At 34.0% G+C, this 14,482-nt stretch overlaps 1 protein-coding gene across 4 annotated transcripts in view; it reads left to right on the top strand.

Moving 5' to 3' along the window:
- Positions 1-14,482, top strand: part of LOC105227275 (MICAL-like protein 1) — a 151,402-nt gene that overhangs the window by 135,860 nt on the left and 1,060 nt on the right. For 3 of the 4 annotated variants that reach the window (XM_049456313.1, XM_049456315.1, XM_049456316.1), the window contains 2 exons: positions 10,359-11,771; positions 13,090-13,297. In XM_049456313.1, the coding sequence (XP_049312270.1) occupies positions 10,359-11,771; positions 13,090-13,297 (1,621 nt within the window). The remainder of the gene's footprint in view (positions 1-10,358; positions 11,772-13,089; positions 13,298-14,482) is intronic. The other variant, XM_049456314.1, reaches the window with a different exon arrangement.

Genomic DNA, 14,482 nt, shown 5'->3' with positions numbered 1-14,482 from the left:
ATCATACTAAGTCTTATACACATTAACAGCTAAGACCAACCAATTGGATTTTTTTTTTGAGAGTATTTTATAAATTCCTATAACAACTTCTTCCACACCAAAGCCCAAACATATTAGACGCCTTTGTGCAACTCATCGCTTCGGCTTAATGTCCCTACCTCTTCTTACCTACATTTGAGTATTTACCTCCTCGCTTCCATACAAGCTACTCGTAAGCCATTTAATTCTCAAAAAATAAGGAATAAAATCAAATTCTTACGGTTTTATTGTTGCGTGTGGCAAGCCTACAATTAGAGTATTTTACAGTGTCATGTGCTGTCATGTGCTGTTCTTTCTTCATGTTTTTGTTGTTGTTTGAATGAAGGTGCCTTGTTACTTTTATAGTATGCGGCTTACAACATATTATTGCTGTTGTTGTTAGCACTAAATGGTCATACATTTTTATTGCCTTTGTCCACTTATGGTTGCCGCCGACAATAGGAGGCATCTCTTTCACTATATATGTATGTACATTCATACACATACATGGATATGCGAATATGTATGTGTTAGCATTGTTCGGTGTTTTGTTTGCTGCTGCTGCTCTTGTTGGCAGTGGCACAATTACCTTAAATACCTGTACACATGCACAGTTGCATGGCCAGGTATTTTAGCATGTGTTACAATTTAAAGGGTGTTTTGTGAGCAATTTCGATTTTTCACGTAGAAAAAGTATACAAATTAATAGAATTTTTAATTCGATAACTACGCGTGTGAAATTTAAGATCGATATTTCAAAAACTGACGTGCCTGATCACTTATATATAGAGAGCATACGGTCTTTGCTAAATCGACTTAGTTCGTATGGCTGATCGTTTATACATACTTGTATCTATACTATATATACAATCTGTACTATATAACATCAATTTTTATAAGTTTACAGGCGAAGGAAAAAGGTTAAATAGAAACCTCTCATATTGAAACAAAATTTGAGATTTGGTTATAAATATTATATTGGTTATATACTGGTTATATATTGGTTATATCTGACAGTGGAAGCTGAAAATTTTATATTACAGATATGTAATCTTAAACAATAAAAAATCAATTGCGATTGTTCTGATGATATTAAGCCACAACCATTTTAGCAAAAAAATATTTTAAAGCTAAGCTTTATGGGTTAACCTTATATAACTTCGCTTTAAACTAAACATTGAGCTCCTTTTTAAATAAATTGAAAAGAAAAATTGCCAAAAAACTATTAAAATTACGAGTCAACGCAGCATAAGCAAATATGATTTGAAAAAGTAAAAATTTTCTTCTAACAAATTAATCAAAATGGCAACCCTGAACTCATACATTTTGTGTATACTCTTCTAAACACAAAAAAACTCACGTTTCAATGTACATATTTTCCTTTTTTGCGTGACTTTGCAAATGTTTAACGGCGTAAACAATGCTGTTCTAGAACCTTTTTTGTAATGTGAGTCCAAACAAACACTTTATACATACTCATAAGCTACACATTAGGGTGGCACATATTTTACATGAGGGAGAGAAATGTAATTTTCAGAACCGAAATTGGAAAAATGTGGCAGTCTAAAGTTGGAATTCCATACTATTTCACTTCTAGTTCTAATTCAGCGCAATAAAATAAAAGTTGAATAAGGCGCTGAATGAAATTTTCAGAATCGAAATTGGAAAAATGTGGCGCTTGTGAGCTGAAGCTCCATACTATTCGCTCTTATTCAGCGCAAGAAAATAATAGCTGAATAACGCGCTGAATGTAATTTTCAGAAATAAAATTGAAAAAATTTTACGCTCTCAAGCTGGAATTGCATACTATTTGGCTTTTGGCTCTTATTCAGCGCAAAAAAATAACGGCTGAATAACGCGCTGAATGTAAAAATGATTGAAAAGCGTTGTTTCGGAGTTGGAATCTTTTAATTAAAAAAATATGCTGCTCTTAAGCCGGAATCCCATACTATTTGGCATTTAATCCTTATTCAGCGCACGAAAATAATAGCTGATAACGCACTGAATGTAATTTTCAGAATCGAAAATAGGCAAATGTGTCGTTCTAAGCTGGAACTCCATAGTATTTCGCTTTTAGCTCTTATTCAGCGCAATTAAAAATTGCTGAATAATGCGCTGAATGTCAAAATGAGAAAGAAATAAATAATTTTGAATTAAAAAAGTGTATCTATACTAAAATAGATTTATTCAAAGTCATAAAAATAAAAAAAAAAATTATATTATCCTTATGGCTAACCCTAATGTCAAAACTGAAACTCTCGACTTTGCAACCAGTCACAAAAAAACATTGCAACGAAATTGAGGCAAAACAACTTGCCCAGTTTTCCGACTGCCCCATTTACACCAAAAAGTACATAAGTAGATTTCAGGATTTTTTAAATTTTTTTTCTATTTTATGAGTTTAACCGAATTAGTGCGTCTAAAATCAGCGCAGTTAAACTGGTGCATGAGTTGGCAAACTAAACAAAGGTGTCAGCTTGTTTAGCGCATGCGCACCAGCGCCAGTGTGTTTTATTGCCGCGATTGGTGGCTATTGTTTTCAGAGTGGCGCATAGACAGCGGCTGTATGATTGACGTGTGTAGAAGCACCAACTTGTAGATAGCTTAGTATTATATTTGTGCGTGTGGGTATGACGCATTAAGTTGCCAACAACAGCAAAAAAAAGCTGTTTAGGCGTTTGTAGTTAATTTTCAGTTTTTTTCACTATTTAAAAAAAACATAAACCTACTAGACTTTTTCATTCTAAGGTGGCGTTTGCGCAAGCTTAGTGTCTACATACAAATATATATAACTGCATACATATGTACACATTAACATACACGCGCACATTTGCGCCTTTGCATTTGTGTATGTATATTTGTCCAATATACATATGTCATGCTAGCTGGTCTCCCATTTCAGTTGTCAAATGCGGCTGACAATGTGCGGTTCTTAACTCAATTTTCTAAGCATTGGCTTGGCTTCCGGTACACGTACTTAATTTTAAATCGCATTTGCTGCTTAGTTTTTTCTATTTTTTTTTTTTTTTAATTTTTTATATATTTTTTTTGTAATATTTCGTTTTTTTTTTTTTATAATTAAATATTTTTTTTTTTTTAATTTTTTTTTTTTTCTAATATTTCCTTTTATTTTTTTGTGGAACCGCCCACTTTTTGGCGAAATCCTATATTTCGGGACCCGACCGAAATTATTGAAAATTTGCAAATAATTAATTCTTAAAATATATTTAATTTACTTAAAATATAAAAAGTAATTTGTATACAAACACCCTGTACTTACCTTCAAGTTTTAAAGCAAATAATTCATTACTCTTTTGGATTGATATTATTTGTTTGTTTATTCGAACGACGTTGTTGGTGAATTAGCGAACGACGATAGACGAACAGCGAAAGAACGAACACTTGGCTTCATATACATATTTGACGAAATATATTTAAAAAGAAATTAATTCACTAATTCACTACAACACTATTTATGAATGATATACAATATGCGATTTCTACTCACTTCGCTATTAACACCATTAACAGGCAGAAACATAAGCATATCATAGAAAACAAAATTACCTTTGCACACCATTTTATTTCACTTTACACACATTTTTTGCTTTTTTGCTAGAACACTTACAACTTTTCACTTAATTTGCACATCTCTTTTAAGTTTTAATTTAATTTGCACCACTCTGACTTAAGCTTTCAAATTAAAGAAAATAGTTTAAAAAGCACTTTTACTAGAAATTTCTTACGCGTTTATTACTATTTTTCCCGCAACACGAACTGTCGCGCACTTTGACCGATGACCGATCGCGATTGAAAAATTCCAATTGACTGACGCTGAGCAAATGTGTGTAATGAGTGTGCAGATTTTCCCACGACACGAGGTGATGCTGTTGTGTTTGTTGTATGTGGGGGAGTACGAATGTGGAGAAGGTGTCCGTTGTTTTTGTCTACCATCCTTTGCTATTGCACATCGCAGCATAGCGAAGGGGTAATGCACTCGCTACATGCCTACTACATTACGGTCGGTAGCTGTTGCTGCTCGCTTGAAATGTTGCTTGTGAATTAGAGCAGCAATTTGGCGATAGAGGTGTCAAATGAAAGAAATCGCATGCGATTTTTAACTCTGAAAATATTTTAAAATGCTTATTGAATATAAAATGTAATAAAAACAATATTAGAAGATGGTTTGAAAAAGGACTATATTAGATAATAGTGATTAAATGAAGATTTGGTTTTAAAAGTACTTTTACAAAGTTAGAAAAGAAAAAAAATCTGTATAACGACCTTTTACATTCATTTTCTTTTTTCGTAAGTATTTTATCGATAACTTACTATTCATAGAAAGCAGTGTTTGTTGAGCACTGACCAAGGTGGTTCAAAAAATCAACTTCAATCTAAAAAGAGAAAAATAATCATTTATATAAACTGAAATTTCTGATAAACTTCGTTTATTCCTATGCTATTTGTCATATTCTCCTATTGAAATTTTATATCAAAATTTTAAACCCAACGGGTGAAAAGTTTATTTCTGATGGCGAGAACCTTCGGTTGAGTATAGTTATTAAAATCCGTGCAACATGTTGCGATAATAAAGGTGTTATGATTTCTTTTAAATTAAAAAAAAAAAACACTATTTGTTAGGGAAATTTAGATGGTTTTATTTGTTGTAAAGAACAATCGATACAATTATTCACTGAAATGGGCTCCACGACTCCTTTTCCAGGGACGAATTCCTTCAAAACAATTTTCGAGTACTTTTCATACTAAATAAAGTCGTAAGTCATGAATAGGACGTTCAATATTGACTTCTAAAGCTTCCATAAAGTCTTGTTTATTGCTAAAGAAAAATTTGTTCAAATAACCCATAAATAACTTGATCCTGCGCGTATATAACTTATATGAGGATTTTCGAACATTCGGCTGACTTTACTCTACGAATATGATTGGTTTTACACTTAAAGTAGTTACACTTAGAGTAGTAACTTTGATTATTGCAAGTTGCAAGAGTATAAAATGTGTGGTTGCACCCAAACTTGCCGCTTCCTTACTTGTTTATTTTAAAGTTTGTTTTATTTCTTTATTTTTCAATTTTTAAAATTACTTTAATTTTTTACAATTTGAATTTTTTATTTTTAAAATTATTTTAATTTTAATTTTTTTTTTTATTTTTAAAATTACTTTAATTTTTATTTTTAAAATATTTTTTTTTTTGTTTTTTTTTTTATATTTTTAAAACATTTTTTTAAGAATTTTTTCATTTATTTTTTTTTTATTTCTTATTTTTTTTAAATTTTTTTTTTGTAAATTTTTTTGAGTATTTTTTATTTATTTTGGATTTTTTTCTTTTTTTCAATATTTTATTACTAAATTTTTTTTCTATTCTTTTTTCTAATATATTGAAAGCGAAATCATTAAGCTGACGTCGCGTTTGTACGCCATGTAATTGTAAGCAATCAGTGTGGACGTGCATATTATATAACAACAACTCACTTCGCAAACTCAATTTAAAACCAACACCCACACGGCTGTGTATTTATAATTTGTTGGTGCGCTTTAAAGCTGATTTGCTTGTTGTTGTTGTGGGCGCACAACATGCCTTCGAATAACATATGATTCTGAGATTGCTTTTGTTGTTGTTGTGGTACTTTCAATTTATTAAGCTTGTTATGTTTTGACAGTAATGATAATTGAAGTAATTATTATAATTATTGGCTTCCTAAAATTAAGTATTTGATTTTTGAGTAAATAGGAAATATTTCCAGTATTGATTTTGGCAGTAATTGCCAAAAAATATCTAACGTTTGTATTGTTGGATAATTCTATAAATTTAGTGGAATGAAAAAAAACTTGAAAAAATCGCAACAAGCTTCTAAATAATCCGACCAGCCTGACCTCTAATGCAGATCTTAGGGAAACATTTTTTGACTGTCTTTTTAAATTTTATTATTTTTTGGTATCAGAACCGAATTTATATTAACATTAAACCCATATAAAGCATTTCGAGGTTCAATACTTTTTTGAAGAAAAAACACAGTAACTTCAAATTTGATGAGAAACGTTTACTATCATTCGAAAGAACATTTTTTGTTACGTCTTAGATTTGTCCATCCGTTGAGTCAAATTTTCGATGACTCGTTCGAGTTTTTCGACTGGTAACTGACGGACGACACGCATGATGTTTTGCTTCAAGGCGTGAATTGAAGCTGGATTGTCTGCATAGACTTTGAACTTTACATATCCTCACAAGAAAAAGTCTAACGGTCTGATATCACGCGATCTTGGTGATCAGTCGACCGAACGTGGAATTATCTGCTCACCGATTAAATCCATTGATTGATGCGATGTGAAGGAAGTGGCGCACAGTGGCACCGCTCCATACATTTCTTGGAAAAAATAGAAGGTGTGGTCGTACAACAATGAAACTTTGCAGAAACACTTCCCTGGACTAAATTAAGAAATTTTGAAAAAATCTTGGAAAACCGCCCACTGCCACACCCACCTCCCATATAATTGCAATTGCCAAAATTTGTATTTTTGGACCTAGGGACTTGAAATTCGGGACACTTCTTAATAGAGTTCTCCTGATGAAAAAAATTAAACTTAAACGCAAAGTGACGTTATTTATACCTTTACCTTGATAAAAATCCAATATAATATGCAATGTTTTAATTGAATATGTAACAGGGTTGTGTTAGTTTTTATTTGTAATATTATGCAAGCACCATATCTTTAACAATGGGATCTAGTTCTAAGGAAATTTTGTTCGAATGACGCCTTAAGCTACTTATGTAATCCGAAGTTATGAGAAGTCTGTTGAAGACATTAGTATTTGTGGAAATTCGATCACACTTTCTCGAAAACATCAATCGATACTTCCTGTAGTCTTTGTTTCTGGCTTCCTCGGCTTCCTCTGAAAGCATTCCTATTGGTAATACGGCAGCATCCATTATATCCTTACCATGCATTAGTACTTTGTGCACAGTAACAGGCATATAAAACCAACTATAATTTTGTACGAACAGTTTCGCAGTGTCCGACGTATATAATTTAAATTTGTCACTATCAATTTTTTCGCCACATGTAATTATTTGAAGAATTATCCTGAATAGATTGATAAGTTCTTTATTGACGCCAGTAATATCCGCAACCATTTGTGGGTTTAAAAAAAAAGCCTTGACGTGTTCCCGTCGTTAGAAGTTCCTGTACCTTGTTGAACAAAATCAACTCGCAACCGCATTTTATCTTTAAAGGCCGCTTGTATTTTTAATTTATTTTGTATTTTAATTTCTTTGTTTTGGAAGGTTGCAGCCCATTTCTGAAATGGTAAATTATAAGCTATATGGAGAATGCATTCCATAAACTTGATTCTAGCATGTAAGGATGAAATTCCCAATTCACATGCCTCAGGTTTAATTGTTTTCATGGAAACTAACTCTAAGTTGTTCATTTCAGTAGGTTTCGCTTTACAAATGTAGCATACTGCTGCTGCAGTAGTATGTGTCACTATCTGAGCGGTTTTACCATCCAGCATTGTAAAAAGGAGCTGGTGTAATACATTAATTTCCTTGCTCTTTACATGAGCGCCTGAAAGTATACTACATTTTTTTGGCTTTTTGACCATTTGTATGAAATATTGGAAGCGACTTTTGAAATTAAAATCGATGTTACTAAATGGGACGGTAATTGGCGGTTGTTTTTTTTTTGTTTAATTGAATGTACCGACTTGGAACTTTCATTTTTTTATAGTAAGAGGGCTAAGCAAGGCAAAGCACATAAAGTTTTTTTCCATCAGAAAGTTGATATTTTTTAGTATAATTTTTGAAAAATTATAAAAATTAGCTTCCTTTGCCAATTTCAATAAATCTTTTTTTTTTTATAATCAAGTAGGGGCTATATTTTCACTAAAAAATAAAAGAAAAGTCATAGCTATAAACTTTGGACAATAATTTTAATCTGATTTTATTGAATAACTTTCCGTCGACTTCTGTTAGTTTTTTTAACTATAAAATTTCACTTTTTATAAAAAACCTTGTTGAATTTTTCTTATCCAAATATTTCTTTACAAACCAAAAACATTAAAGTTTTGAAATTGGAAAGTGGAAAAATCCTATTTTTTCCGCCGAAATGCCACTGTGTGGCGCCGTCTTGTTCAAACCAAATGTATTCGAGATCAAGAGCTTCAATTTCATCAACTAATCGTTTACGTTCTCACCGCCATCATTTTTAAAAAAATATGGACCGATGATTCCACCAACCACACTAAACCGTTTTTTTTTTGTATGAAATCACAGCTCTTGAATCCCTTCACGTTGCTTGACCTAGAAATGTATCATACGCTGAACAAAATTTGGCTCGAAAATGTCAGATTTTCTTAGAACTTTTTAAGAACCCATAGAGCGAAGCGATGTCGCTTGGGAAGGTCGAACGGTTTCAGTTCTTGTACAAGCTGTATTTTGTATGCTTTCAATTTAAAATCTTGACGTAAAATGCGGCAAGTCGTTTCATACGTCAGTCCGAGTTGCTGCGAACGGCACAGAACCAACTTTCCACGGTCTCTGAACTTTTTCGCTTTAATAGTTTATGTACTTGTACATGATTTATAAAGAGTTTCGAACAAAGATCTAGACTGTTTTTAGCAACATATTACTGAAAACATTTAACTCAAATAGGTTAGATTAAAAATTATTTTCGGATTAGAATCATCCAGCAGCATATTCTACTAGTATAATTATCTAGCGGTGGTTGTGAGTTCTTGATACTATAAAATAGAAGAGGCAGACACCGCTCATAACATTTCAGACTCATTCACTCTTGGCTAACACTTGTAGTTCCCCCCCAACAGCTCTGCAATTTTAGTCCAGAATATTACTTATTCTCTGCCCTCATTGAATTAGTATAATTAAAATGCGCATGCGCAAATGCTGTCCCATATTATTTGCCCAAAAAGACTTTATGTGTGTCATAACCTAACTGTAGAATTGTGCCGCTATTATTCACGTTTTGCCATTTATGTAACACTGAGACTGAGACCTCATTGTAAGCCGCGGACGTGTTGCGCACCTTTGACTGCATTTATTGCTTCCTGACTTGCCGGCTTGTTGTGTTTTTGCCGACGTTTTTCATTCACTGCTCATATTTGTTATGCAAATGAATGAGTTGAGTGAGTGAGTTGCTCGGGAAATTATGAGTTTATGAGCGCCTAAGTGAGTTGACGGCTTTGAAAAGTTTGAATTCATAATATGGTTTCAAATCCACTAAAATACAGGGTGGTACATATACTGTTTTTTATAAAAGATATATAATTTTTAGCACTGGGATTTTGTTTTCAATGGAAGTCGGTACAATTATTAACGATTTTGTATGATCTGTACATGCTGATTCAGAATCTTATAAAGTTTATTGAGAGCCCTTGGTGAGTTATACCATGAAAGGTATTTAAAAAATGTGAAAAAGATGGCACTATCACAAAGTCCGCAGAATCAGTCACATGAATAAAGAATTTCTAAAAATATATGTTTTTTTCCAATTGTAAAAAATTAAAACATTTTATGAACCACCCTGTTTGTTTGTCAGCTACGGGTGTGCATATAACCAACTAAGCGTGTTTGAGCGTCCAGCGGGTCATGTAAGCGTGTTATTGTTTGCCTTTTTGCCCACATTTTGGTCAACGAACTGAAGTTACCAAGAAAAGACACTTATAGGCACTCTTTTTGGGCTTTGTTGTTGTACCTTTGTGCGCTATAAAGCTGTTTACATTTAATCAGTTACAACTTTTGTTGTTGGCGTGTATGTTGTTGTGTTTTTGTGCGGCTTATTTGGCTTGAATGAAGTGTCGACTTTTCGCAAGTTGTTTTCTTTAGAAGAGTTTCGCAAAATAGTACCACCCTGTTCACACTGCGGCTTGTCTAAGAGTAAGCCGTGTTTTCGTTTGGTTTTCCTACATAATTTTCGCCATTGTTTGAGAACAATTGGTATGCACCTGACGTCTCATTAAGTTGGCATTGAAGCTTTTGGCGACAGACCAATCGAATGAAAGTCGGACTTAGCGGTTGACGGCGTTAGACAGCAGTCAGTAGGGGCCAGCTATTGGCGGCAGCAAGAGCAGCGCTTGAGCTGAGAAAAAATTCAAAACAAAATTTAATTAAAAACCTAAAAGAAACTTGTGTAGCCGCTGGTAGTGGCTGCCCAAGCGTCGTCTTACAAAAAATCTACTTAAAATGTCGACAGCAATTTAGAACATAGCACCGATCGCACTTAAAAAAACAATATTTAAAGTTAAAAAATTATATTTGCAAATAAAAAATGCTTAAATACAAATATATACCACCACACAAACTTAGATCACAATCACAAAATCCCACACCGGAACCCACGCCACGCCTCAGCAACAAATCCGCACAATCCATCTCACCGTACATTCTGCAAAATTCCAGCGATTACTATGGCAGCGCCAATTCGCTCGGCAGCACACCGCAGAGCCTGCAACGCAACACGGATGTGCGCGGCTCCAATAATTCGCTGACTTCGTCCGCGGGTGGCACAATACGTTCGCGCAAATCACGCAAAGCGCCCGCGCCGCCTACGCCGCTCGCCAAGGAATTATTCCCAACAGCCACACCACCACCACCGCCATCGGTGACGAGCGTCAACGCCAACATCACCAGCGATCGCCAGACCGACAGCTCCAAAGCATCCACACCCAGTTCCAGCACTGTCGGCACACCGAAGCTAGGTCGTAAGAAACGACCCGCTCCAGCGCCACCAAAACCCGCGCGTCTCGATCCCAGTTTGCTACCCACAGATCCGCCAGCAGCAGCAACAACACAGCACACAAATGGTACGGCGCCAAAAAACTCGCTTAATTACCCTCTGCAAAGTGAAACATCCGACTCGAAGCTATCCGACGAAGAGAAAGCTTTGTTGGAGGGTAACAAACAGTTGTCCATGGACAGCATGCGCTCGACGACAGGCGTCGACGATGAGTTGTGCACGAGTCACGAGAGTCGGCGCAGCTCACGTCGTCTCATACCGCTCGATGCGAGCCTCTTGCTGGATGATGAGGACGAACACTTGAATGCGCACGCCAACGCGGATGGCGACGGCAGCGGCAAGTGTGATGATGCGAAACAGAAGCAACAACTATTGCGTTATAGTGAGCAAGAGGAGACAAATGTCGTGTATCGACGTGTCATTGTGCCGCCCAGCCTAGAGACGCCGACACGCGAGTCGAATCCATTGCTCGACAGCGGCTCGCACGATCGCCAATTGGAGAAAATGAAAGATAACAAAGAGGCGCAGAATCGCAATCGGCAATCACAAATTTCCGCTTCATCCGGCGCGGAGGACTGTGACATCACCGCGACGCCATACAACAAATCAGCGCATGGCAAATGGAAGCGTCGCAAAGGTCCAGCGCCCGCGTTGCCCATACCGCCGCGTAAGGTGTTGCAAATGTTGCCGCTACAAGAGATACGCCACGAATTGGACATTATTGAAGTGCAGCAACAGGGGCTCGAGAAGCAGGGTGTTATTTTGGAGAAAATGATACGCGATCGCTGTGAGGGGCAAAATGGTGAGCTCTTGGGCGCCAACGCCGCAGTGGAGGATGCAACCGACGGCAAGAAGCCGAGCACAAGTGGCGGCGCGGAGGGTGTGCAGAATTCGAAGGAGGTCGAGGATCTCATACTGCAGCTGTTCGAGCTGGTCAACGAGAAGAACGAACTGTTTCGTCGACAAGCCGAACTCATGTACCTGTGAGTATTAACTAAAATTTAATCTAATTTTTATTTCTTGTGCTAATTAAACGCTTAATCAATTTTAATTATTAGTACCATAGTTCACTTGCTCAAAAAGTCATGCAAACGCTCAAGTAATCAAAAAAGTTAAATATGCAGACCATCGAAAAGCTGGTAAAATTACGTTAAACGTTTTCGGTACAATTTGGTTAATGGTGCTGGAAAGAGAAAAGTGTTTAAGTCTTATTTAAAGAAAAATTTTTAAAAGCGGTATTTGTTCATACTTCTTCTTCTTCAAGTACTGTTGTTAAATATTTTCGGTACAGTTTAAGTCTCGGTACTACAAAAAATCGTCTTAGTTTCATTTATCGACAACAACAGTTATATTTTTCAATCCCGATCGATTTTTTTAACATAATGAAGATCAAAAAAGCTATTTCGGTACATGTTCGGTATTACAAAAAATCTCCTAAATGTCTTTTATGGAAAACATCACTTACATTTTTTAATTCCGTTCGACTTTTTTAACATAATGTAGATCAAAAGAGCTATTTCGGTACAATTTCGGTAATACAAAAAATCTCCTAAGTTTCTTTTATGGAAAACATCAGTTACATTTTTCAATTCCGAGCGACTTTTTTAACATAATGAAGATCAAAAGAGCTATTTCGGTACAGTTTCGGTACTAAAAAAATCTCATAAGTTTCTTTTATGGAAAACATCATTTCCACTTTTCAATTCCGAGCGACTTTTTAACATAATGAAGAGCTAAAGAGCAATTTTTGTTTATTTCTGAATTCTAGAGTTCTAACTTTTTTGAGGTTATATCAGTTAGGTCATGAATTGCGGTAATTTTCTTCTAGTTATAAATAGATTATCGCAGTTTCACCAGCATTATGATAAATTTCGGTACAATTTAGTTTTCGACACTGTAACGAAAAAATACTTAAATCTCATATCTTTTTATGATGATGATCTTTACCAAATTTTTTTCACTCAATCATCAAAATTTTTCATCTGTACCGATTTTTTTACCCTGAATCCCCTTAAATAACATATAAGCGTGATTTTAAGGTTTGTTTTTTTATTAATGGCTTGAGTTAGGAGATCGCGAAAAAGATTAAGCGTCTAATTAGATTCTGAAACCGACTTCGTAAATTTTTTTCGGTACTCACCATAACCTCATTTTTGCTTAAGTCAACTTAAGCACTTTTTTCTTTTCCAACACTAATTTACATAAAAATCCATAAACTGCATAGCACAAAAATTTTGAACAAATTTATACTTGAGGAAAGCATTAACTAACCCTCTTTTGTTTTTTTTTCTCCCTAAACAGACGCCGCCAACATCGCTTGGAACAGGAGCAAGCCGATTTAGAGTATGAAATACGAGTGCTGATGGCGCAACCCGAACGCAATAAAACCGACTCGGATAAAGCGCGTGAAGAAACGCTCATAGCACGTTTGGTTGAGGTGGTACAGTTGCGTAATGAGGTCGTGGAGTGTCTGGAAATGGATCGACTGCGCGAAGCCGAGGAAGATTTGGTGAGTTCTGTAAATAACCCACTTCGAGGATTTCTTACTAAATGATTTTTAAGTAATTTAAATTGATTTAAGGGTGCAAATGTGATAAAAAAAATTAGGCTGCAGTGTTTTTGTAATGTTTGTATTTTTTTTTAAATTTAATTTTTTACCAATTTCTTGCGTCGTTTTTAATTTTAGCGCAAATTTAAAAAGGGTGGCAATCCCGCTAAAAGTTGATTTAAACTTAGTTTTTTTTTTTAATTCCAAATGTAGTCTCCATCAGAACTTACAAACTTTTCTATTATTAAAATTTGTTAAACTTTTTTAATTAGGTGGCAACTCTTTAGATTTAAAATTTCATCAAAATATAGTATTTTACAATTTAATACCCACCACAACTTACAAACTTTTCTATTTTTATGTTTTGCGTAACTTTTTTAATTAGGTGGCAGCTCCATAAATATAATAAAATTTAAAATGTGGTATTTTAAAATTGAAAATTGAGAATTTAATACACCAATTTACAATTTTTTTATTAAGTTTTTTCAAATTTTTTTTAAATTAGGCGGCAACTCCATAAACTCTATATTTAAAAATTTTATTAAAATCTGGTATTTTAAAATTGAAAATTGAATAAACATTTTGCAAGGATTTTTGAAATTAAATTTTATCCAACTTTTTTTAATTAGGTGGCAGCTTTATAAACTATTTATATTTTAAATTTTATTTATTTGAAATTTTTCAAAGTTGAAAATTTAACATTCATTACAACTTACAAATTTTTCTATTGTTAGTATATTTTATCAAACGTTATTTTAATTAGGTGGCAACTCTAAAAATTTTTTGCGATTTGTTTCAAACAATTTCCTTGCATAGGTTTACAAAAAAAATATATGTATATATTTTTAATTTTAATTCAATAAATATGGCAACCTCTTTAACTATAATTTTTAACTTTCTAAACATTGTTGCTAATTTAAAAGTTTTCAGCTTACAATTGAAAACATTTTCAATTTTTATTTTATAATTTTTGCAGCATTTCATACCCTCCTTATATTGAAATTATTATTAGTATTTTTTATCAAACGTTTTTTTTTAATTAGGTGGCAACTTTATAAATTTTGTTTGTGTTATGTTTCAAATAATTTCCTTGCATATTTTATAAAAAAAAAAAATATTTTTGTTGTTAAATTTTTAATCACAAAA

Source organism: Bactrocera dorsalis, chromosome 4 (genome assembly GCF_023373825.1).
Source record: "Bactrocera dorsalis isolate Fly_Bdor chromosome 4, ASM2337382v1, whole genome shotgun sequence".
NCBI lineage: Eukaryota > Metazoa > Arthropoda > Insecta > Diptera > Tephritidae > Bactrocera > Bactrocera dorsalis.
Note: the sequence above shows the minus strand (reverse complement) of the source record. Positions and strands in the feature narration are given on the sequence as shown.